Source organism: Phyllopteryx taeniolatus, chromosome 7 (assembly GCF_024500385.1).
Source record: "Phyllopteryx taeniolatus isolate TA_2022b chromosome 7, UOR_Ptae_1.2, whole genome shotgun sequence".
Taxonomy (NCBI): domain Eukaryota; kingdom Metazoa; phylum Chordata; class Actinopteri; order Syngnathiformes; family Syngnathidae; genus Phyllopteryx; species Phyllopteryx taeniolatus.
In genome coordinates, this window is record NC_084508.1 from 5,539,936 (window position 1) to 5,564,390 (window position 24,455).

General features: G+C 44.4%; 1 protein-coding gene across 1 annotated transcript; it reads left to right on the plus strand.

Annotated features, from left to right (window-relative positions):
• Nucleotides 1–347: 347 nt before the first annotated feature.
• On the plus strand, nucleotides 348–24,362 carry LOC133481120 (unconventional myosin-VIIa). The gene is made up of 47 exons (XM_061780095.1): nucleotides 348–470; nucleotides 884–910; nucleotides 1,442–1,543; nucleotides 1,898–2,050; nucleotides 2,875–3,059; nucleotides 3,627–3,748; nucleotides 4,053–4,195; nucleotides 4,267–4,380; nucleotides 4,963–5,116; nucleotides 5,641–5,717; nucleotides 5,811–5,930; nucleotides 6,439–6,578; nucleotides 7,427–7,637; nucleotides 7,747–7,882; nucleotides 8,549–8,724; nucleotides 8,941–9,081; nucleotides 9,198–9,356; nucleotides 10,106–10,198; nucleotides 10,280–10,374; nucleotides 10,453–10,537; nucleotides 11,233–11,451; nucleotides 12,440–12,646; nucleotides 12,714–12,929; nucleotides 13,673–13,837; nucleotides 14,677–14,970; nucleotides 15,764–16,054; nucleotides 16,304–16,423; nucleotides 16,495–16,668; nucleotides 17,459–17,686; nucleotides 17,770–17,937; nucleotides 18,005–18,122; nucleotides 18,580–18,706; nucleotides 18,781–18,941; nucleotides 19,006–19,187; nucleotides 19,274–19,392; nucleotides 19,472–19,626; nucleotides 19,701–19,854; nucleotides 19,945–20,100; nucleotides 20,511–20,616; nucleotides 20,684–20,797; nucleotides 20,872–20,959; nucleotides 21,028–21,134; nucleotides 21,959–22,144; nucleotides 22,490–22,606; nucleotides 22,696–22,779; nucleotides 22,852–22,971; nucleotides 23,976–24,362. Exons 2-47 carry the CDS (start codon nucleotides 896–898, stop codon nucleotides 24,066–24,068), a joined length of 6,690 nt encoding a protein of 2,229 aa, XP_061636079.1. The 5' UTR covers nucleotides 348–470; nucleotides 884–895; the 3' UTR covers nucleotides 24,069–24,362.
• Nucleotides 24,363–24,455: the final 93 nt, after the last annotated feature.

Here is a 24,455-nt window from a genome sequence, read left to right on the forward strand (position 1 = left end):
ATGTTTTTGAAAAAAATTCTACATTTTAATCAAATCGTTATTTGACTACAGTTTTTTTTTTTTTCCCCTACATTTAAGCTCAGTGTCAATTTTTAAACAGTGGTTCATGTTAGAGTGGCTTACGATAATAATAATAATGTAATTTTTAGGAATAAAACTTAAGCTATGTTTTTGATGAACACTTACCTACTACCTTACTGTATTTTAATGTTGGCATGGAGGGTATTTTTAAGTATTTTTTTGAGTTAAAAAAAAAAAAAAAAAAAAGGAGAACCACTGCTGTAGTTATTTACTTGTTATCCATGTGTTGTCTATGCTGATTCTACCTTGTACTATGTTGTCACTGGGTGGTTCTACAGGAGCAAAGTCGAAGAGTTGTTAAAAAAGAAAAAGAAAAAAAGACTTCCTTCTTCAGTGTTGTTGAGGGAGTAGCATCGAGGAGGACTCATTGGAAAAAAACAAACCCTCAGGTAAGACTTGACACTCACATTAAGGACACAGAACTGTTGTAAATGTTTTTATGCTATACTAAGGATGATATCTATCATATCTGGTAACTTCAAGTCCAAACCAGGAATTGAATACAGTACAATGAAAAGCTTACACTGGTATGATGTGTTTAGTAAAGATACTGCAGTCCAAACCAAAGAAAGCAAATTAAATAAATTATGGGTGGGCCACCTTGGGTTTGTCATACAAAAATGTCCCAAAAGCGAATTTGATTCAGCGCATTACGCGATAACAAAAAAACCTCATAGGAAGTGTTATAAGAAATCCTAAATATCGCTCAGGTGACTTCCTAAGGTGGGCCCTGATAGGAAAAAAAAAATAGGTTAACATTGGAAGTAATCCAAGAACTGTGATTATTGTGTTTTTCTTCCAGATTTCCACAGTGATGCATCTGTCCAAGGTAAATGATCAAATATTCTTAGCCTTAATAATGATGCAACACATGTAGACAGAATAAATAACATTACTCACAGGCATATATTCTTTATCCTCGGCAAAGAACGACTACTATTACAGCAGCTTATTGAGGAGTTTTGACCGGCTCCATGTATATCTGAATGTGTACGTATAGTGGCCAAGGCGCGCACACCAGGAGGAGCAGCACAATGTCCATAGAAATGAAGCAAAAAAATTGGCATTCTTTACATTCTATTTAATTATGCCATTATTGTGTTTTTATAAAAGTACTATTTTTCTCTTATTAAAAAACACCTTACAAATACCTTTTGCTGTTTTTGGGTGGCTCGAAGCTGGTACAGATTATTGGCATACCACTGTACTTTGTTGATGCATCGACAATTACAGCCTCAAAATGGCTGAATCCTTAAGTATACATGGGATTTAGTTTTTCGCGTGTAATCCAAAAAAACATTTTTCACATTGCCATTTTGTAGTGTTGTGTGTAGCACACTGTGGATGTTTGATTAATTAGGGGGAGTTCGTGTGGGTGGACACCGAGGCCGGCGTGCCCATGGGAGCCCAGGTGAAGGTGACCGACACGGGACAGCTTCAGCTCATCGACGACGAAGGAAAGGTAATATTATATATATATATCATAAAAACAATTTTATCTCCTTTTTTAAGTGTGAAATGATCCCAAACTTTGGACAATGTCTGTCTTTTATTCGCTCATTCCTCGTGGCTTGTCGCTAAATGAGTCTCTAGTAACATTAATCTGTGTGCAAAAATCATCACCGCAAAGTCCCACATTATAGGGAAAAATCTACGGTGTAAAATTAAATGCGGACAATTTTAAAAATCAATGATACAATCAGACCGTGAAAAGTGAACCGCAATGTGACGAGGGACGGCAGTATATTTATCGAATAAATTCAAATATAAATATGTCGACTTCTCGATGACGTGTGTTGGCAAAATAATTTTCCAGGAACACAAGATCACCAAGCGCATCGAGGGCGGTCTCCGGCCCATGCACCCCACCTCGGTGCACGGCGTTGACGACATGATCCGGCTGGGGGACCTGAACGAGGCCGGTCTCCTCCGGAACCTCATGATACGACACAAAGACGGCCTCATCTACGTAAGTCCATCACGCCCCATTTTTATGGGGGGACGTAATCGCCCTGCTGGAAGTGCTTTCTTCTCCGCTCTGGACTTTGCCCCCCTCTCGGGGTTTTTATCACTCGTCTCCATGGCGACCGATCAGCCTCTGCTGCGAAAAGGAAACCGGAGTGAGAGCAGGAAACGTTTTGTCACGTGTAGTTCAAAAGACTGTAAATGTCAGTCAACAAAACCACCGGTTGGGCTGGACGGCCATTACCACAACGGGCACCACTCCCCCCCCCCCCCCCCCCCTTCCAATGTTTACCTATCTGCTATGATAGGCGGCATATGTAATACCCCCTAAAATTCTGTTTTCCTTTTAATTAAAAACAAAGAAATATATTATATGTTTTCCAATTTTACAACATTTAGTTAGATGTTACCCTCTCCTGTCCCTTACCCACCTCAGAGCAGTTGCCCCTCAGACCTGAACCTTTTCCCTTCAAAAACTGACGTTTGCGTTATCCTCGTGTGTGAATGGTCAGAGTGATGTCTGATGGGTCAAATCAACGCAGCCTACTCGAGCGCTAAGGTGGCCCTAAAGCACAGGTGCCCGGGGGCCAAATCTGGCCCGCCAACTCATTTTATGTGGCCCGCGAAAGCAAATCATCAATGTCAACTTTGGAAGTTGACATAGATGATTCTTGCTCAAATTCTCATATATAATAAATAGTATTGTTGAGCTATTGCAAGCATTTTTTGTTTACAGTAACTAAGTTGAACAAACTATTACCCTTGACTTCTGATTTCAAAACTAGGTGTCCCTCAATTTGTTCAACGAGCGATCGTGTGTGCTTTCAGACGTACACGGGCTCCATCCTGGTGGCGGTGAACCCCTACCAGCTGCTGCCGCTCTACACGGCCGATCACGTGCACCAATACACGGACCGGCGGCTGGGCGAGCTACCGCCGCACGTCTTCGCCATCGCAGACAGCTGCTTTTTCAAAATGCGCCGCAACCGCAGGAACCAATGCTGTGTCATCAGGTTGGGGGAACCTTTGGGTTCTTTGTGTGAAAAAAGTGACAAATGTAGTTTCTTTACCCCGCCTCTTTACCTGGTTTCTGAGGGGGGCTGGAACAGATTAATGGCATTTCAGTTCATTTCAATGGGGAAAGTTGATTTGAGATTATTTGAGTAATAAGTATGGTCCCAAAACCAATTAAACTTGTAAATCAAGGTACCACTGTAATAATATTGCCACCGAATGCTTGGCTCATAAAGTTGACACCTGTTTTGGGTCACTTTCTAGAAATATGCACTTGAAAAACCTATTTTATTGCTTTTTACATACTTTTTGTTAAACACTTTTGAACTGTAACCCCCTGCTTTTATCACCTCAAAAAATATTAGTAAACTTGGGTCGATGTTATCTTATTCTGAACGAGAAAGGATCATTCATGGTTTTGTCTGCTCCCATTTTGACGATAGTGAAGACGGCATGTTGCTGGTTCGGCATTTTCAAATTCGCCTGTTAGCGGATTGTTTCTCTGTGAGAAGTGCTATATTAATCAAATGTATTTGATTAAGATTTCGTGTGTTGTGCCACCACAGCGGTGAATCAGGGGCCGGCAAAACGGAGAGCACCAAACTGATGCTGCAGTTTCTCGCGGCTGTGAGCGGCCAGCACTCCTGGATTGAGCATCAGATTCTGGAGGCCAATCCCATTTTGGAAGGTAAGGCACACCAAATTAAGGAAGAGGTTCCAGTTTTCATGATTTTGAAGCTTTTAGAACCAGAGGTTGCCGCCGACAAGTTTGAGACACCTTGTGGCGGCACGGTGGTTGAGTTGTTAGCTCATCCGCTTTACAGTTCTGAGGTTGGGGGTTCATATGCGGGCTACGGCCTGTGAATGTGAGTGTTTATGGTTGCTTGTCTATATGTACCCTGCGATTGGCAACCCGAGTGAGGATAAGCGGTATAGAAAACGGATGGATGGAAAAACCCTGCATTCTCACTTCCTCTAATGATACCTCGCAGCCTTCGGGAACGCCAAAACCATCCGCAACGACAACTCCAGCCGCTTCGGCAAGTACATCGACACCAAGTTCACCAAAGGGGGCGCCATCGAAGGGGCACGCATCGAGCAGTACCTGCTGGAGAAGTCCAGGGTGTGTCGCCAGGTGGGCACTAGAACCACTAGAAAAGAACATCTGCCGAGCTGTCCTGAAGTTGAAGAACGTTTGCTTTCCAGGCACCCGAGGAAAGGAACTACCATGTTTTCTACTACATGCTGATGGGAATGCCAGCCGAGCAGAAAAAGATCCTTTCGCTGGGGAACGCCGCCCAGTATAACTACCTGACCATGGTACTGAACCCCCTAAAGAAGGATTGCTGGTCCAGGGACAGATGTGGCAACAGTACTCACATTATGTACCTAACTAGAAGTCCAGATATGTGTCTTTAAAAAAAAAAAAAAAAAAAGTATAAGTACTGATTCAAGTCCTTTAGCAAATGGCGAAATATATTGGACTCTGAAATGTAGTGAAGTACAAAAGTAACGTTTGGTTTTACGAGTCTTTCAGCTTGTTCATGGCCATGTAGACAGTCTGTACTATTGGATCAAGTTTTTAATTCACATCAGTTTGTGTCGTCATTGTTAACTGCAGGTTGTAAAACAATCTAAAAATGAATTTAAAAAAAAAAAAATATATATATATATTACCAGTACCACCTTTTTTTTTTTACATATTGCTAAGAGGATAGATAGTCTTTCTACAGTCAGCAGAGGAGGCTTGCACTTGCAGAAAGTAAAAATAATACGCCGTCTGAAAAAGAAATACTTAAGATACCTGAAAAGGTTACTTCAGTACAGTAAGGAAGTATTCATATGTGGTTACAGCCCACCACTGTCCATGGATTGACACGCACTTTTGTACTGTACGACCAGGGGAAGTGCACCACCTGCGACGGTCGTGACGACATTAAGGAATACGCTCACTTCCGCTCGGCCCTCAAGATCCTCATGTTCAGCGAGAACGACACCTGGGAAATCTGCAAGCTGCTCGCTGCCATCCTGCACATCGGGAATGTCAACTTCGAAGGTGAGGGAGGCGTAAAGCTGGCATGTTTGTAGGTTTGCAAAGTCTTGGTCCTGTCTTTGTCTCAGCTCCTCAAATACTTGGTCTTGACTTGGTCTCAGCTACTTGAAATCAAAGTCTTGGTCTCAACCTCTCAAATTTGGGGCTTCGACTTGGTCTCACCACTCAGAGTTGTGGGTTTGACTTGGTCTGGGTTCTTAAAAGTCTTAATCTTGTTCTCAGCTCTCAAATATTTGGTTTCTATGTGGTCACAAATCCTCAAGATATTCGTCTTAGGCTTCTTAAAATCTTGGTCTTGACTTGGTTTCAGCGCCGTAAAGTATTGGTCTTGACTTGGTGTCAACCTCTTAAAGTCTTGATCTTGACCTAATCTCAGCCATCAGTCTTGTTCTAGACTTGATCTCAACCCATCAAATTCTTGGTTTTGGCTCTCAAAGTCTTGGTCTCGACTTGTTCTTCACTCCTCTTCTTCTTGGGCTTTACTTGTCTATAAATCCTCCTAAAAAAAATACTGCCCGCCATTTCAGGAACCATCGTTAACAACCTGGAAGGCTGCGAAATCCTGGACTCATTGCATTTTGACATGGCCAGCCAACTTTTGGAGGTGAGTAGAAATATTTGATAGTAAATGCAAAATAGTTGCACTAGTAGTGGTCTACGGTTAACAAGACTTCTTGTGATTGCCCTTGTCCTTCAGGTGGACCCTAAAGTTATGGAGAAAAGCCTGAGTCAGCGTTCCTTCATGACCATCAGGGAGAGCGTGAGCAAAGTTCTGACCTCGACACAGGCCTTGGACGGCAGGGACGCGTTTGTCAAGGTAACAGGAAGTTGAAAATGTATGATTTTGCTGGAGAATGTAATTACTGTGATTCAAAATAAGCAATCTGGCCATATATGCAACCCAAAACGTTCTGAAGTATTGCTGCCAAGAAGGACATTTTGGAGATTTCGACAAATGCAATTATACCAGACCTTTATTCTGGTCTAAATCCTTACTTGGTCCCGGCTCTTAACGTCTTGTTCTTGACTTCTTCTTGGCGCCTCAAAATCTTGGCCTTGACTTGATTTCCTCAGAGTCTTGGTTTCGACTTGGCCTCAACCCCTTAAAGTCTTGATTTGATCTTGACTCCTCAAAGTCTTGAGGACTCTCACCGGGTTTTGAAGTGAGGGGATAGAGGTAATCTCAATAACATGCTTTGAGTAAGCCCTCTTATTGTGTGTGTATGAACGCATCACAAGGGTGTGTGTATGTGCGTGTGTGTGGACCTCTTGTGCTTCGGTGGACACACTTTATGACAGAAATTATTCTCTTTACGGTCGACCAGGCTATTTACGGCCGCCTTTTCATTTGGGTGGTGGAGAAAATCAATGCGGCCATTCACAAGCCGCCGGGGGAGTCCGACGAGGTTAGGCAGTCCATCGGCCTCCTCGACATCTTCGGCTTCGAGAACTTCAGCACAAACAGGTCAGTGTTCTCCTTCTTGAGAGTCCAATGATTCCGCAGCTTTTTTGTTTACGTCATGTATTCATCGGCAGGAGTTGAAAAATGTATCGAGCATATTTACGAAAAGTACAGATATATCTGTGAGCAAATGTAGGAACTCAAAGTAAAAAGTCGCCAGAAAAATAAATACAGTGGTTCAGTGGTCAGAGGGCCCCAATGTTATTATTGTTTCTAATTACAATGCTGTTGCTTCGGTGATTTATTTGTGAGCCAAACTCTGAGCTACGAGCAAGATTCAGATATTCCGCAGCTCAAGTGGAAGTGCACAAAATAAATGGGGCAATTAAGGAACTGCAATGCTCTCGCGTGCGGGCAAGGAGATTTCAGACGTCTGTCGAACGGGACAAACACACAAATACAAAATGAGAACGTTAGCTAGGAGCTGCTGTAGCCCACAACTCACATCCAGCCACTCACACGCAGACTAACCGGCATCACTCTCTCGGGCCACACCCCTTAAAGGCACACATCCAACATAGGAATACAGTGGGCGATTAGGACTGAGCCCTGCCGTGAATAGCGAAAATCCGCGAGCAAATTGATGCCCCCCCCCCCCCCCCCCAAAAAAAGGTTTATTGTACTCTAATTGCCACAAGATGGTGACAATGAACTACTTTAGGCTTAATGAAGCTCCTCAACACACGCCAACAGTTCCTTGGCGCCAAGATACCACGCGAACGGTACCAAAGCAATACAGGTCCAGCTCAGAGTGAAATAAATCCTGATTTAAAAAAATGATATATATGTATAATTTTGATGATTATAGCATACAGCAAACGAAAACCCCAAATGACTTCCCACCATTGCAGTTTCGAGCAGCTGTGCATCAACTACGCCAACGAGCAGCTGCAGCAGTTTTTCGTCAAGCACGTGTTCAAGCTGGAGCAGGAGGAGTACGCCCGGGAAAGCATCGTGTGGGAGCGCATCGACTACAAGGACAACCAAGAAACCTTGGACGTGCTCGCCAACAAGCCCCTCAACATACTGGCCCTCGTAGACGAAGAAAGCAACTTCCCCAAGGTACGAATTCACCCATTTTTTTTTTTTTAGGTCCTAACATTCCTGTTTCATGATCAGATCCAAAGTGTTTTTGTTGTTGTTGTTTTGTTTTTTGGGTGTGACTCTTCAGGGTACAGATACCACCATGCTCCAAAAAATGAATCAGGTCCATGGGAAAAGGAACATCTACATTTCCCCCAAGAACAACTACGAGACTCAGTTTGGAGTCAATCATTTCGCAGGCGTCGTCTACTACGACTCCAAAGGTAACGCTAAAAACTAACACACAGTCCATTTGAAAGATGACAGGCCAACCCTAAAAGTCTGGTTTTCAAACAGGGTTAGGGATTCTAAGCCAGGGTTTGGGTTTAAGGGCAAGGTTTCAAGACAGGATTAGTGTTTCAGGTTAAAAAGTAGGATTTCAGGAGTGGATTTGGGGTTCCAAAAAGTTAGTTCCAAGTTAGGCTTTTAGGACAGAGTTATAGTTTCCAATTAGGCTATCAAGCCGGCATTAGGGTTTCAAGTCAGTGTTTCAAATTAGTTTTGCAGGAAAGTATTGTGGTTTAAAATGATTAGTTCAGGCCTGGATTAGGGTATCAAAGGCCAAGGTTAGAGATTCAGGACAGGCTTTAGCTAGTTTCAAACAAGGGTTAGCATTTTAAATTAGGGTTTCAAGACAGGGTTAGGGTTTCACATTTTGATTTCAGAACAGCATTAGAGTTTCACAATAGCGATTGAAACCAGGGTTAGGATTTCAAATTAGGGAGTTAGGGTTTCAATTGTGCCTTTCACACAGAATCCAAAGCATTTTTCTGACTGCTGATGTTAATTTTATGGCGCTAATGTATCTGTCGGCCAAAGGGAAAAGCTAAGTAAGTCGCTGTTCCTCGAATAAAACATTTCCTGCAATCATCAATGCTTTTGTTATAAAGGTTTCCTGGAGAAAAACCGTGACGCCCTGAGCCCAGACCTCATCCAGTTGGTGGAGACGTCCAGCAACAAGCTGCTCAAGATGGTCTTCCACAACGAGATGTCCTCCAGCAACACCAGCACCAAGAACGCAGCCAACCCCAGGATGGTCATCAACACACCCAAGAACACACTAAGGGTCAGCTAGCATTAGCCACCAAGCTTCAACTAGCCAACCAGCGTTAGCTGGAATTCACCCTCATTTCAAACTCTAACTCTGGTTTCAAACCCTAACAATTGTTGGAGACCCTATTCCAAGCCTGAATACCTTGACCATAACCTTGTCCTGAAACCCTAAACCTGATTCAGTGAAAGTACTGTAATAGTAAGAATGTCCTATTTTTCTGTGTGACAGCAAGCCAACGACAGCAAGAAGCAGGTTCCCACGCTCTCGGGCCAATTCCGTCAATCCCTGGACTCCCTGATGAAAACTCTGATGGCGTGTCAGCCATATTTCATCCGCTGCATCAAACCCAACGACTACAAGAAGCCGATGGTCAGCACAACACAACACAACACAACACAATACAATACAATACAATACACAACAACCGCACAAGAACATTCTCGCATTTGATTTGTGTGTGTATTTTTTTTTGTGTGTATATTCAGCTGTTTGACAGAGAGCTGTGCCTGCGTCAGCTGCGTTACTCAGGCATGATGGAGACCATCAGGATCCGCAAAGCCGGCTATCCTGTACGCTACACGTTTGATGAGTTCCTGGACCGCTACAGGGTTCTTCTCAAGACCTACATCTGTGACCCACGAAAGGTGCGTGGACTGATTCTGATTCTGATTTGACTCTATCTCACCTCTTGAATTATTGGTCTCAACCCTTCAAAGTTTTGGTCATGACTTATTTTTGGTTCCTTGGTCTTGACTCATCAAATTATTGCTAGTGCCCCCTCAAAATGATTGGTCTTTGCTTGGTCTTGGCACCTCAAAGTCTTGGTCTTGGCTCATTATCAACCTTCTATCAACTGTGATCTTTTTCTTAATTTGGTTTGGTCCCCTCAAATTATTGGCCTTTACACTTATTGATTTGGTCTTGGCTCCTCAAATTCTCCTCAAATTCTTGTTTAAATTGGTCTCAACCTTCAAATTCTTTGTCTTGGGCTTGACTGTCAACTTTTCAACATCTTGGTTAGGATCCTCAAAGTCCTGGTCTTTTTTTCCTGAAATTCCTGAAAATATCGATCTTGGTCAGTCAAGTCTCCAAGTCTGGGTGTTGACTTATTTCACTCTTGACTTCTTCTCATCTCCTTAACATCTTGGTTTGATTCCTCAAAGTCTAGGTCTTGACTTATTATCGGCTTCTCAATGTCTTTGGTTTGAGTCGGCCTAAACCCTTTAATTTCTTGGTCTTGGCTCCTCAAAGGCTTGGTCTTGACTTGGTCTAGAGTCCTAAAAATCTTTGTTTGGCTCCTTATGGTCTTAGTGTTGACTCAGTCAACCCATCATATTCTTGTTCTGGATGTGGTTTTGGCTCCTTAAAGTATTCTTTGACTGCGTGTGAACAGGAAAGCAAAGAGAAATGCTGCGAAAGTATCTGTGAGTCCGTGCTGGCTGGAGAGGGCGACTGGAAGACAGGAAAGACAAAGATCTTCCTGAAGGTGAACTGTGGTTTGTAAGGAAAAATGAAAACAAAACAAAACAAAACAAACTCTTTTAAAATCACAACAAATGGCCCTCAGGACTTCCACGACACCATGCTGGAAGTGGAGCGGATGAAGGAACTGAACACCAAGGCACTTTTGATCCAGAAGGTTCTACGAGGCTACAAATACAGGTATAAAGTATCAAAAATCATTTGCATAAATTCTGTCTGTCTCTTATTGAGTCATTTTTACTGTATGTCTGTTTGCAGGAAACAGTTCCTGAAGAAAAAAGCAGCTGCTCTTGTCATTCAGAAGCACTGGCGAGGACACAAAGGGAGACAAGTGTACCGGGTGGTAAGTCGAAGGAACTTTATATTGTTATGATACACTACTACTTAGTAAAAGTTTGGAATGAAATTTAAGGAGAAACCTAAAATGCACTGTAACCGTGACAGTTGCATTTGTGAATGTCCAACTGCTTAGTTCCAGGACGTTTTGCACAACTTTCTGTTCTTCAACAAGGAGCTGAATGGCAAAATTCACAACAGGTGTTTGAGACATTTCAAATTTCCAAGGACATCCACTTCTGTGACTTTCTGTGACTCTTCCAGTCTCTCTGTATCGCTTTTGCTACCAGCTGAGGACACTGTGACACTTCAAAACTCAGCGGCCACTTCCCCCTGAGAACATCCTGTTTGAAGCCTCATCGTGTTATGAGCAGGTTGCAACAGAAATAGAGAGAGACTGGAAGAGTCACCAAAAGGCATACGCGTAGACATCCATGGAACTGCATTGGTCCATGCACGGATCAGTTTGCAGTTCAGCTCCTTGTTCGAGAACAACAAGTTGTGCAGAAATTGAACAATTGAACATTGAACAGTTGGACATTTGCATTCAAAGGTTTCAAAAGGAACGGTAACATTAAGTTCCCCTATAAAGGTTATAGAGCATTTTTGATTCATCCTGAAATTTTAGCCAAATATTTATTTTATTATTGCTATTGACTACCGATAATGAAATCCTCTCACTCTTCATGTGATATATCTTAGGTCCAGAAGGGCTTTGCAAGGCTGCAGGCGCAGGTTCGGTCGCGCCAGCTGCACCTACAGTACAAGAAGAAGCGGCAGGCGGCCATCTTGCTGCAGGCGCAGGCGAGGGGCTACGTGGCCCGCAAGGACTGGAAGCGCAAGAGGGACGCAGTGGTCCTCCTGCAGGCGCACACCAGAGGCCTGGTGGCCAGGAGGGCTCTCAAGAACATGAAGAGAAACGTATGACCCTTGTCAACACCTGTGTTCTGACACATTTTAAATCTATTTGAAGGTCATTATAACACAGATGTCCCAATTTGAAAGTTTTTTTTCAACCGAAGACCACAAAAAAAACTAAACGTTTCAAGTCAGGGTTTCAGAAAAGCGTTTGAAATTAGCGCTACAAGCCTGGCATAGAGGGTTTCAAATGTGTGTTTTCAAACAAGGTTTACAATTACAAATTAGGGTTTCAAGCCAGCGCTAGGGGATCACAGAGTATGCCCGAGGTAACGTTTCAAGATACGGTTCAATTCAATTAAATCCAATTCATATTTATTTATATAGCGCCAAATCACAACAGAAATTGTGTCAGGGCACTTTACACATGGAGCAAGTCTAAGACCATACTCAGTAGGGTTTCAAGATACAATTAGGACTTTCAAGACAGAGTTAGGGTTTCAAACAAGGTTTACCGTTTTAAAGTAGGATTTCAAGTCAGGGGCCGGGTTTCATACCTGGATTAGGTTTGAAAATTAGGGTTTTCAAACAAGGTCTACGGTTTAAAGCCAAATGTAAGGTTTCAAAGTATCGTTTCAATCGAGGGTAAGGATTTCAAAGTAGGGTTTCAATACACAAGTAGGGTCTCAAACCAGAATTCAAATTTCAAACAGGAGATAATGTTTCAAATTATGGTTTCAAACCTGGATTAGAAGTTCAAACAAAGGTTAGAGTTTCAAATTAGGGTTGCAAAACAGGATTGGTGTTTCAAACCGGGATAAGGGTTTCAAACAAGGGTTAGGAATTCAAATAAGGGTGTCAAACCAGGGTGAGGGTCTCCAGTTTTAGTTTCAAACAATTGGTTAAGGTTTCAAATGAGGGTTTCAAGACACAGTTCAGTTTTCAAACAAAGGTTTAGGGTTTCAAATTAAGGTTTCACAGTTAATGTCAGTTAATGAGTGAGGCATTAATATCTATATCTTTATATGGATCTGTCGATATGTTTGTGTAGATGTATCTGTCCGCCAAAGAGAAAGAAGCCGAGCGTCAGGTCATTCTGGAGCGCCAGAAGCATCTTGAGGACGTGCTGAGGCAGAAGAAGGAGATGGAGGCCCAAGCCCAGTCTGAGTCCATCATGGACCAGGAGGTGGACGACATCTTTGGCTTCCTGCCTGTCATGGTGGGGGGGCAAGAGGGGCAGGCGCCTGAAGGGTTCGAGGTGAGGACCCACAAAACTCTCCAAGTCCTGCTTTGATGTCAACCCTTCATTTATGTGTGCTTTCAAGACTTTGGAGAGCAAGCGGGTTCTCCTGGAGGAGATTGACATTGACAGTATCTCCATTGAAGATGAAGACCTGCATGAAGAGGACCAGGACGACCTGGACGAGTACCCCTTCTCCAAGTTGGCGTCTATGTACTTCCAGGGCGGTGCGTCGCCTTCGCACATCCGCCAGAGGCTGAGACGGCCGCTGCTCTACCACGAGGACGAGGGAGACGTCTTGGTGCTTCCTCCGCCACTAACAGCGCATTCCAGACTGGCTGGGAAGTCGGTAGTTTCCCGCTTGGCAGCTAACCAGCTGCCAGATAGCGCGAGTAGCTAACAAAGCAGTCTATAACTTTCCTACTGATGTAAAAAAAAAAAAAAAAAAAAAAAAACCCACAAAAAACATAAAACATTCCGTTTGATCACAAGTGACAAGTTGCCTATATGGTAACTAACCAGTTGTCGGCAAACTAGAGGCTAGCGCGAGAAGCTAGCATAGCACTCTACATCTTCACACTCCAGTAAAACAGAAAAACACTCACATTTTTGATCGCAAGTAACAAGCAGTTAGCTCGTGGCTAGATCTCAATTTACATATTTAAACCAAATGTAAAACACATAAAACACTGAAAGTTCTGTTTCCAAGTGACAAACATGGTAGTTAACCAGGAAGTGGCTAGTGTGCTAGCTAGCACCTGGAAGAAGAATCGAACGTAAGAGTGTTAGAAGCTAATGAAGCGGTTTAAATCCTTACACTAATGTAATGTAAAATGTTAACACATAAAACGCATTAAACAATACCTTTTGATGACAATGACAAGCAGACAGCTGACCAGTCAGCGGCGAGCTAACGACAAGCTAGCAAATAGCTCGTCAGCAACTTCCCAGTTATCTGGAATGCAGGCCCATTCATCTCACCAGTTTAGTTGGTTCCCTCATAATGTCATCATTTGGTTGTTCCTGTTCTTGTGTGGTTACTAGGCCTCGTTGACAGTCTGGTGGATCATCCTGAGGTTCATGGGAGATCTTCCCGAGCCCAAGAAGCAGTTCCGGGTCCAGGGAAGTTCCTCGCAAGAACTTGTTCTCACCCAGGACGTCATCAACAGAAAGGACAGACGTCTGAGCCACATGGTCGGGCTGGATCAGGTACAAGGCCTTTGGAATACATCACAAGTGGTGTAGTTGTAACATTCCTGGGATAGATTCCACTGCTGAACCAGTTTGCTGCCAATTCTGTATTTGTTCCAAAAAGAACAACACCGATTTATGGCTAGAGAGCCGCTTACTCCTGGCTCTGTTTTTAGCACCAGAACCACTTTGGTGGAATACTCTCTTACTATTACAATGTATACACACCCTGCGGTTGACTGTCTACCAGTCCAGGGTATAGGACGTCAGCATCCCCGCAACACTGAATAGGATGAGCGCCTTTCACACTGGGCATCAAAGTTGTCTTTTTCACATGTAGCTGGTCTGCGTCAAAGGAGCCGACACAGAATTAGGTTGAAGTCGACCGGCAAATTTCTTGGCTTTGGAGGCAGTACCAGAGGCATCGAAAGCCTGGGTTGGTTTTTAAGTTTTAAAGTTAAGATTTCAAGCCCGGGTTCAGGTTTCAAGTTAGTGTTTCAAAGTTGGGGTTCAGTCCCAGGGTTAGGGTTTCAAACATGTCTAACGTTTCAAAGTAGAGTTTGAAGCCAGAGTTAGGGTTTCAAATTAGGATTTTAAAATGGGTTTAGGTTTTTAAAGTAGGGCTTCAAGGCAGGTTTGAGTTTTAAAGACATGGTTAGCGCTTCAAGTTAGAGTTATAAGACAGCATTAGGTTTTCAAGCCATGGTTAGGCCTTGAAGTTTCGGGTGTTAATACAAGGTTAGGGGTTCAAAGTAGGGCATCAAGTCGGAGATAGGGTTTCAAGTATTTATGATAAAGCAATTTTGAAAAAGCTCTGCATTGAAAGGGGCCTTTGTATACACCTCTTTTTGTTTTAGCGTGTACTCCGGAACAAAAAGGGCCCACAGCCTTCTCCTGTCCAGGAGGAGTCCACTCCCAACAGAAAGGTCTCCATCTTCACGGACCTCCTGTCTAGAAACAAGAGGGCTGCTCCGGGCGAGGCAGCCCCAAACGCCAAGATCTACACCGTCCCTGAAGGGAGCCCTCGGACTAGGAAGGGCTCCACCTTCACAGACCTGCTGTCCCGGAGTCGGAAAAACTCTAGCATTCAGGAAAATGGAATCCCCAAATCCTCATCCAGCTTCCGAAAACCCTCCATTATCATGGAAGAGGTGAGGAACTGTTCTTAGACTTTTTCTATGTGAGTTTCCTGTTAATAGAGTATTTCACCAGGTTGTCACATGTCCAGGTAGCGGTGGCTTCAGTGACACGACTAGTAAACAAAACCTTCTATGTCATCTATCCAAGGCAGAACAATTAAGAAAACAGTATAAATGGCTTGAATGAGAATTTTAGCCTTCTTCCATACCGCTGTAGTTGGAATATATGACGTGTCAGTTGATTAATGGATGTTACGTGGGGTAAATTGCTTAAAAGGGAGAAAAAACGATGGCCTTAATTTACATTTTAACAGCAAAAATTAATGGGACAGACGTGCTCTTTTGACTCGGAAATGAGTAGCATGCTGTAGAGCAGATGTTAGGTTGCAGGCTAGCCATATTGTTTTGCTAACTGACTCAAAGACAAGCCAATCAATCAAACATTTTATGCATACTGTACCCGTGAGAAAATCTCTTCCACAAACCTGATGGTGGGGGTTTGGTTCTTCGTCGGTCCCTTTAGAAGTGCCTAGTCCACCACTATGCAGTCTCACAATCTTTTTAGTACAAATATTTACAACATCTACTCGATTTTTCCTCCTCATGCACAAATTCCGCTGGATTAATGTTTATTTACTGTGTGTGTGTGTGGGGGGGGGGGGACGACTAAACCTTTTGGGGCAGAAACACAACCAGGTTTAATGGTCGTTTCAGTTCAACTCAGCGGTGGTGACTCTTTCTCCACCTGGAAGTACCCTGGCGTCATTGTTTACAGACATTGTGAAAATGTCTGTATTCTCATTAGTCTGAGGATCAGCCGGACGTGTCCAAGGCTCCCAGCCTAGAGACGGTGAAGGAAGACAGTGGCGACGTCCTGATCGGTGAGGGTCCCACCCTGGACCGGACGATGACGTCTCTGGAGAAGCTGCACATCATCGTGGGCTATGCCATAGTCCGACGCGACCTCAGGGATGAGATCTACTGCCAGATCTGCAAGCAGTTGCAGGACAACAACAACCGCAATAGCTACTTCCGAGGATGGATCCTGCTCTCACTCTGTCTGGGTGTCTTTGCGCCGAGTGAACAGATTCTAAGGGTGAGGAGGCCATTTTGATACTCTGAGAGGCTATTTTGACACTCTGAGACACCATTTTAACATGCTGAAATTTTACATCAGAGAAGAAGAAGAAATCCTCATATTTAATGTTATTGCATGGAAAGACCAGACTTCCATTACAATGTTAGAGTACTAGGGACACCCCAACCGGGAATGCCCCGGTCTGTGAGTCTCTGCTTTAGAAGTCCACTGTTGCTAATTTCCCCCCCTGCTCTCCTATTTGGACAGTACATCCAAAGTTTCATCCGCTCCGCTCCGAGTGGCTATGCCTCCTATTGTGCAGAGAGGCTGCGTCGCACCCTCACCAACGGTGTGCGGAGGGAGCCCCCTGCCTGGCTCGAGCTCCAGGTACTGGGACTGATACGATTTTGCGCTAAGCTTCACAGAACAGGTTCACAATTTTTTTTTTTATCTGACAGGCAACCAAGACGAAGAAGCCAATGGTGGTGTCTGTCACGCTCATGGACGGACGCTTGGTCAACCTTCCCGTGGATTCGGCGTCCACATCCAAGGAGATCTGCCAGCTCCTCGCCAACAAAGTCAAACTGAAAGACACGTTTGGCTTTTCCCTCTACGTGGCTCTGTATGAAAAGGTGAATATCGGTCAGAGGTGTGAGTAAGTCACATCCGATATGTACAAGTTATAAGAAAGTCTTAAGTCGTAGCCTTCAAGTTTCAAAAGTCCCACGTTACTGTTGAAAAAGAACTCAAACAAGTCGAGTCCCCATTAAATTTCAAGCAAATTAACTCAATTCATTATTAGCAAGTCATAAGTCAAGTTATATAGGCTTGCTCAGTCACAACATATTGTATAGCTGTGCATAAGCCACTTTGCACTCCGTATCTGTCCTTACGTTACATAGTTGTACTAGCACAGTCACAATCACTTACCATAGTTTTTTTTTTTTTTAATGGTTCCAAACAACTCTCCGTATTGTCTATTCAGTTGCAAATATTGCACGTCATTATCTTTTTTCCCAATTTAATCAGAAACGTAATCCTTGACTCCAAATAATCTTCGGCTCTCCCTCCTTGATACTTGCTTCACTCTGCACTCTGCATCAAAGTTTAATGGTGGGTTGCCAGGTTTACTCACACTGCACAAAAATAACTCTTCTTTCAAAACTTAGTTCAAAAACAAAAGGAATGGCATATATTGTCTTGTGGACAATGTCAAATGTAAGCAGGAAAGACTTGTCAAGTCATGTAGTTTAAGTCAAAGTCTTTCATAGGTTTTAGCCAAGCAAGTCCCAAGTCCAAATACTGGCGACTTGACTCGTGTCAAGTCAGGACTCAAGTCTCCCACCTCTGCTTTCAGTGATACCTTATTTGGGTTCAAAGTCCAGGTAAGATGGCCATATCATGTGGACTCTTGTTACCAAGGTGTGGGCCCTGGGCGGCGGCCGTGAGCACGTGATGGATGCCATCTCCCAGTGCGAGCAGGAGGTGAAGCGGCGCGGCGGGCAGGAGCAGCATGCACCCTGGCGCCTATTCTTCCGCAAGGAGATCTTCACGCCCTGGCACGACTGCTCCGAGGACAAGACTAGCACGGAGCTCATCTACCAGCAGGTCGTCCATGGCCTGAAGTTCGGCGAGTACCAAGCGGAGAAGGTGAGCTTGGACCAGCCTGCATGATGCTGATGATCCATCAGCAATCTTTTTACTTTTTGTGTTCCCTTCTGAACTCTTCGTAGGAAGATGATTTTGTCCAACTCGCTGCCAAGCATCTCTATATCAAGCACGGCTCAGATAACAGCAGCGGGGTGGTGAAGGAGGCGGTGCAGGGCTGCATCAGCAACTCCCTGCTGGAGGCCAAGTCTGAAGCCAAATGGGTTCAAATGGTTAGCACGGCCCATGCTCAGGTCAGTCGCGTTCCTCTGATGTTCCTGTGAGCCCACAATGTCTGATGTTGGGCTTCTTTCGTGCCAGGGTTCCTACCTAATTTCCCTGCAAAAAGTGGATTCAGTGAAAGCGGAGATAGTGGACTACGCCCGTGAAAAGTGGCCCATCTTCTTCTCCAGGTTCTTTGAGTTGGTGAAAGTGTCAGGTAGGACTCTTATCACTCAGACATCTATGAGTAAAGCACTTTAATAAAGAGGAATAGAGGCTGTATTCAAACGATAGGGAGATCACACGCCTCAGACACACTGGGAATACTCTGGAGAAGAACCCGGCCGAGAGTCGAACCTCAGGTGTAGAAGGCGCAATCAGGTTTTCTTCCTGGTCATGCAACACTGGAGGGGATTTGGTGGTGGAAATTGAAAATGCTCTTTTCCAGAGACCCTGTCAGTCATGGTCCCTTAGCATCTTCATAACTTTTACCTCCTTTGTGGGAGTTATCAGGCCATTCCACAGGTGATCAGCAAAAGTTGAATCAAAGCAATCGAACTCTTCTTGGTTGTCGAAGATGTTTCATCTTCAATCCAAAAGGCTTCATGATTCCTAAATTTTAGGTGTGCAATTGACATAAAATTCAGGACTGAAGTCTTTTGGCATGTTTCTAGGTCCTCCACTGCCAAAGAATAAGTTAATCGTGGCTGTAAACTGGACTGGCCTCACCTTCCTGGATGAGCGAGAAAAGAGGCTCCTGGAACTCTCTTTCCCAGAAGTCACTGGCGTTAACTGCACAAGGTAGAGACTAAAAAACAAGAAGGGATTTGACGGTGCTCCATACCTAAAAGCTAATGGCATCTTGACTTATCCAGAGATCCTAAAGGCCCAAAGGTGTCTCTGCTGACTCTGAAGGGAGACTTCATGCTGAGCGGATCCATGGCCGAGGACATGGCCGAGCTAGTCACCATGTTCCTCAGCGGACTGACTGAGCGCTCGCAATATGCTGTGACCTTGAAGGAGATGGATAAGCAAGGTTTGTCACAGCATCACTGGCGTTGTTCGTTGAAAACCCCTAACGATGTCTGTCCTTCTGACAGACGACCCAACGTTCCTCAGTTTCAAGAAGGGCGAGGTCATCATCATACTCCAAGACAATGAGTTCTCGCAGCAGCGTGGCTGGATAAAAGGGAAAAATGACCGTACGGGGAAAACGGGGGCCGTTCCCATGGAGGCCATCTTAATCCTGCCGACGCTTAGCAAACCCACAAATGAAGTCATGGTACAGAGACAGTCAGGATGATGCAGTACATCTTCTCTGAGCTGGTTTTGTATTGTTTTAATTTGGGTTTTCCATCTCTATGTCAGAGCCTGCTCAACCTGTCCCCCAACCAGCGGAAGACCATACTAGCCAACCAAAAAGACACTGGCACAGTTGAGAGAATAGCACCAGTTACCCTGAGGGAGTTCTCACTCGAGTACTTCAGGTAATTTGACCGTTGTTCGTGACAACCTTGATCTGCCCCAGGAGGATCCGGGAAAGATCTTATGTCCATGATTCTATAGGCAGCCCGCAAAGGATTTGAACCGGCAGGTGATGTCACGAAATGCTGCCCCTGAGAGGCTGTGGTTGAACTCACGTGAGCCCATCAGACAGCCTCTTCTTAAGAAGCTGGTGGGCAACTCGGAGCTGAGCCATAAAGCCTGTCTGGCCTTCACCGATATCCTTTTCGAATTTAGAAATTGCATCACCAGAATCCCAATGTTCCTTTTGCTTCCTTGACTCCCTGTGCACCCATCCTAAAGTATATGGGCGATTACCCAACCAAGCAGATGCAAAGTCCCCTCGAACTCACCGACCAAATCTTTGGGCCTGCCACGGAAAAAGAGATCCTCAGAGACGAGATATACTGCCAGATTATGAAGCAGATGAGCAGCAATAACAACCGGTAAAGTGCAGTCACATTTTTGCGGTTCTTGGGTTGGTACTTTTCCCCCTCATGTATCACAATTAACTCCTGTTATTAATGCATTTGCAGGTTCAGCTTGGACCAGGGGTGGCAGCTGCTGTGGTTGTGCTGTGGCCTCTTCCCTCCCAGTCAGTCACTTCTGAAGCATGCCCAGCGGTTCCTGGAGTCACGGCGCCGAGAGCCACTGGCCTCTGACTGCCTGAAACGACTGCAGAGCTCTTTGAGGTCAGGAAAAGCCCCGGGTGGTTCTCGTGGCTGGTTATTGAGGTTTACTAGCACCCAAGAACTGTGGAGGTTCAAAATATACATTAATGCCAACAACGTTGGTGAACATAAACATGGGATACAGAGTTCCAATTGTGGAACACAAACAGACGCACTTGACGCAACACTGCAGTGGACACACACAACACAGTGGAACATAAACATAAACACAAACACACACACACACACACACACACACACACACACAATATTGCATCTATGTTTATGTGCATCAACAAGAATCTTCTGCTTGTTCTAGTGTCAGGTTACATCATCAAGTCACCGAGGCTGACCAGCACCTCAGAACCGACTGTAAAACTTCAGTTTTTTTATGGTTTTGATTGACTTCTGACGTCTCTGTCCCTGCGCAGGATGGAGCCCAGGAAGCTTCCGCCACACCAGGTGGAAGTGGACGCTATCCAGCAGAACAGCACACAGATCTTCCACAAAGTCCACTTCCCCAATGACACGGGGGAGGTACGACAAACTCCTCTCGCACGCTTGACACTGCAGAAGAACCTCACTGTGTGTCCCCTGTGTGCAGATCTTCGAGGTGGCGACCAGCACCAAGATCGGAGATCTCATCAGGAACATTTCCAACAAGCTGCAACTGACTACAGCCGATGGCTTCAGCATTTTCATTAAGACGCACGACAAGGTCCTTTGATACATTTCTTTTAACGCCGTGCTGAAGAATTTCCAGTGGCCTTAAAGAGTCGTTTTTCATTGTAGGTCCTCAGTCTGAATGACAGCGACTACTTCTTTGACAGTCTGAGGCAGATCACAGACTGGTCCAGAAAGACCAAACGCATTAAAGATGGTAATTCTTGGACACTCTTGATGACTTTCTCCATGTACATTTTATGAGCATGTTTGCGGGTTCTGCAGGTGGTCAGGTCAGCATGCCCTACCTGGTCTTCTTCATGAGAAAGCTGTGGTTCAACGTGATCCCTGGCAGAGACCTGGAGGCAGACCTAATCTTCCACTTCCCACAGGTGAAACGCAGAGAAACACTAAAGTCACTAAAGTCCCAGAACCAGACGGCACAGTTGGTGCTTGTGAAATCTGGCAGGTGTGTCTATCGTGGAAGCCACATCCCTCCAAAGACGTGTTTGACGTGACTATTTTAGGATGAGTTTTGTCTGTTTCCAGGGTTTTTTCAAAACAAACCTTTTCTGGAGATTTTGTCTGATTGCTACCAAATTTCTCGAACCAGACTACATGTTTCCTCTTTGTGAAATATGGCAGAGGTGTCTATCATGAGTGCACCAACAAAAAAAGCCCCAAGAAGCCAGGTCTGAAAAGACAGGGTGGCTACCAATGTGGCTCAAAGTGGCCATTTTCCCTGGGTCCTTCAAAGAAGAACTTATCCTAGATGATTGTTACCAAATTCCTCGACCCAGACCCAAACTTCATAGTTTGTGAAATTTGCCAGGGGTGCCTTGACTCACAAAAAAGTCTGAAGAAGCCACGCCCCCAAAGACACAGGAAGTCTGCCATTTGGTTATGAAGCAACCATTTTAAGCTCGAGTATAGCGGTCGAACTCTAAGCACATTTCTTAAAATTCAAACCCTGTTTCCTTTGTAACATGAATTTGGTAGGCATGTCTATCGTGAGTAGACCCCCAAAAAGGTCTCAAGAAGCCATCCATGAAAAGACACAGGAAGTGTTCCATATTGGTCCAAAGTGCTTTAAGGCTCAGTTTTGGCCGTTTCCAGGGGCCCTTCAAAAACCAACTCCTCCTAGAGATTTTGTTTTTCCAATTGCCACCAAGTTCCTAGAACCAGACTGTACTGCTGCGCTGTTTGTGTCTTTCAGGAAGTCCCCAAGTACCTGAGGGGCTACCACGTGTGCACCAAGGACGACATGGTCCAAATCGCCTCCCTGCTCTTCCGCATTAAGGTCGGTAACGACAAGAGTCAATTTGTGACCATCCCCAAGATCCTGAAGGAATTGATACCCGGTGACCAGCTCAAGACCATGTCTGAAAACGAGTGGAAGAAGGTACGACTGTGGTTTTTTTCTAACCGAAACAGCAGCACAGACAGTGTTTCCGACAAAGTGCATCTTGTAAATGAGTTCCCTGTGAAGAATTAAAGATAATCTTTATGCATCTTTAACTACGATTAGTGTTCCAGTAGACGTGATTGGTCGACAACGTTCTGTACGTCCGTGTTTGTTTTCCACAATGTTGTGTGCCTCCATGTTTAAGTTCCACAATGCTGTTTGCGCCTGTGGTGATGTTCCGCAATGTTGTGTACGTCCGTGTTTGTTTCGCGTTGCTGTGCGTGTCCTCGTTTATGTTTCCGGGAACGACGCGACTTATCGTTTTTGTTTTGATGACATCAGAGCATCGTGGCATCTTTCAACAAACAAGCGGGCAAGACTGTGGAGGAAGCAAAGGTGGCGTTCCTGAAGGCGGTTTGTCGCTGGCAAACATTCGGCTGCGCTTTCTTTGAAGTGAAGGTGATCCCCTCGCATCCCCCTCCATTCGCACATCATTGCTTCACATAGTGACAACCGTGAAGACGTGTTCTCGTTTGACGTCATTTCAGCAAACGTCCGAGCAAACCTTTCCGGACATTGTGCGGATTGCCATCAGCAAGCAAGGACTCACCATCATACACCCCAAAACCAAGGTCAGACAGATGCTTTAATGGAATGAGGATGAATGTCCTCCGTGTATTTAATGTATTTGTTCCCTCGTGCAGGAAGTGTTGGCGAACCACCCGTTTAATCGCATTGCCAGCTGGTGCAGTGGGAGCACGTATTTCCACATGACCATTGGCAGCTTGGTGAAGGGCAGCAAATTCCTGTGCGAAACGTCGTTGGTAAGAGCTTTTTTATCAGCCTTTTGTCCATGTACGTAATAAGCAACCCTTCTGACTTCCAAATAAGGACTATTGAAATTTTAGGCTCATTTTGGCCATTTCTAATGGCTCTTCAAAAACAAACTTTTCCGAGAGATTTTGTCCAATTGCTACCAAATTTCAAGCATTTGAGCATAGTGGCAGTGTTTGATCACTCGTCATAAAAGACAAAACTCTAATCACAGCACATTTGGGGAAATTTAGCCCTCCAATCAATGGGGACCGTCGAAGAAAAAAACAAATTCCTGGAGATTTGGTCTGATTGCTACCAAAATTGATGGATTGCCAACACTAAATTGGGAGGAATTTGAGTTTTTGTCATTGCGTGTGGGTAGAGCATGGCGGCATACTCGCCATAAAACAGAAAACTCTAATAACCAAAATCTTTGGAAAATTCAGAACCCAAGGCCAGTTTCCCTGAGCAATAGGAGACTCATGAAAAAGTCTCAAGAAGCCAAAGTTTGCAAAGAATTTGAGTTTTCACCATTGCGTGTGGAGCATGTCGGCATAAAACAGGAAGTGCGAACTCTACAATTGAGAAAATTCAACTCCCAAAGCCAGTTTCACTTGGCAACATGAAACTTACATGTTCATTATTATTAGGTCACGCTTTGAAAAGTCTCAAGAACCCACACCTGACAAGCTACTTCGGTTTAGGTTCATTTGAGCTATTTCTTCGCCAGGCTCCTTCAAAGACAAGCTATTCATTTTGTCTGATCGACAGCCAATCGTAACCACATATGCAAAACAGACAACGGTAAACTGTGAATCATTTCATTTTTGGTCATTGCATGCGAGTGGAGAAATAGCAGTCAAGTTGAATGACTCGCCATAAAACCTAGAATAGCTCCAAACAAGAGGAGCGAAGATGGAGGAAAAACCGGAAGGGGTTCGCCAAGTAATACTTACTGTGTGTACGTGTCCATTTCGTCTGATTAAATTGCTGTGTGGTCTTTGTCAAAAAGGGCTACAAGATGGACGACCTCATCACCTCCTACATCAACATGTACATGCAAGAGAGGAGGCCGGTGCAGAGCAGGAACCAGCGCTTCAATTGACGCCCGCACGTCCAGCGAGACTTGACTCGTCACTGCGTATGGAGACAAATGATTGTCAAAAATAAATATGTACTTTACCTACTAGCTATTGCATGTGCCAAGGCATCACAAGCATATGCTATAAATAACTGAAATATGATGTGATAGTCTGTGAATGTTTCGCAACTCGACTGCAGGAAGTGCTGGAATACATAGTAAGTATTTATTCAAGTCCCTTGTAATCATATTTACGTTCATGACTTTGCTTGAGCTGATTGGATTCCTGACAAATAAACGTTCATTTTACGCACAAAGGTTAAATGTTTTCCTCCGTATTTATCATCGAAGTGCCCCAGAAGCTTTCGAGTTCTGCATTTCCGTCATTTTCAGGTCACGTGAGATCACTTT

Coding starts and splice junctions, on each gene's coding strand:
- LOC133481120 (XM_061780095.1), top strand. Junction 5,931..6,438: donor GCAGGGACGCGTTTGTCAAG/GTAACAGGAAGT, acceptor ACGGTCGACCAG/GCTATTTACGGCCGCCTTTT. Junction 12,930..13,672: donor AGGACGAGGGAGACGTCTTG/GTGCTTCCTCCG, acceptor TGTGGTTACTAG/GCCTCGTTGACAGTCTGGTG.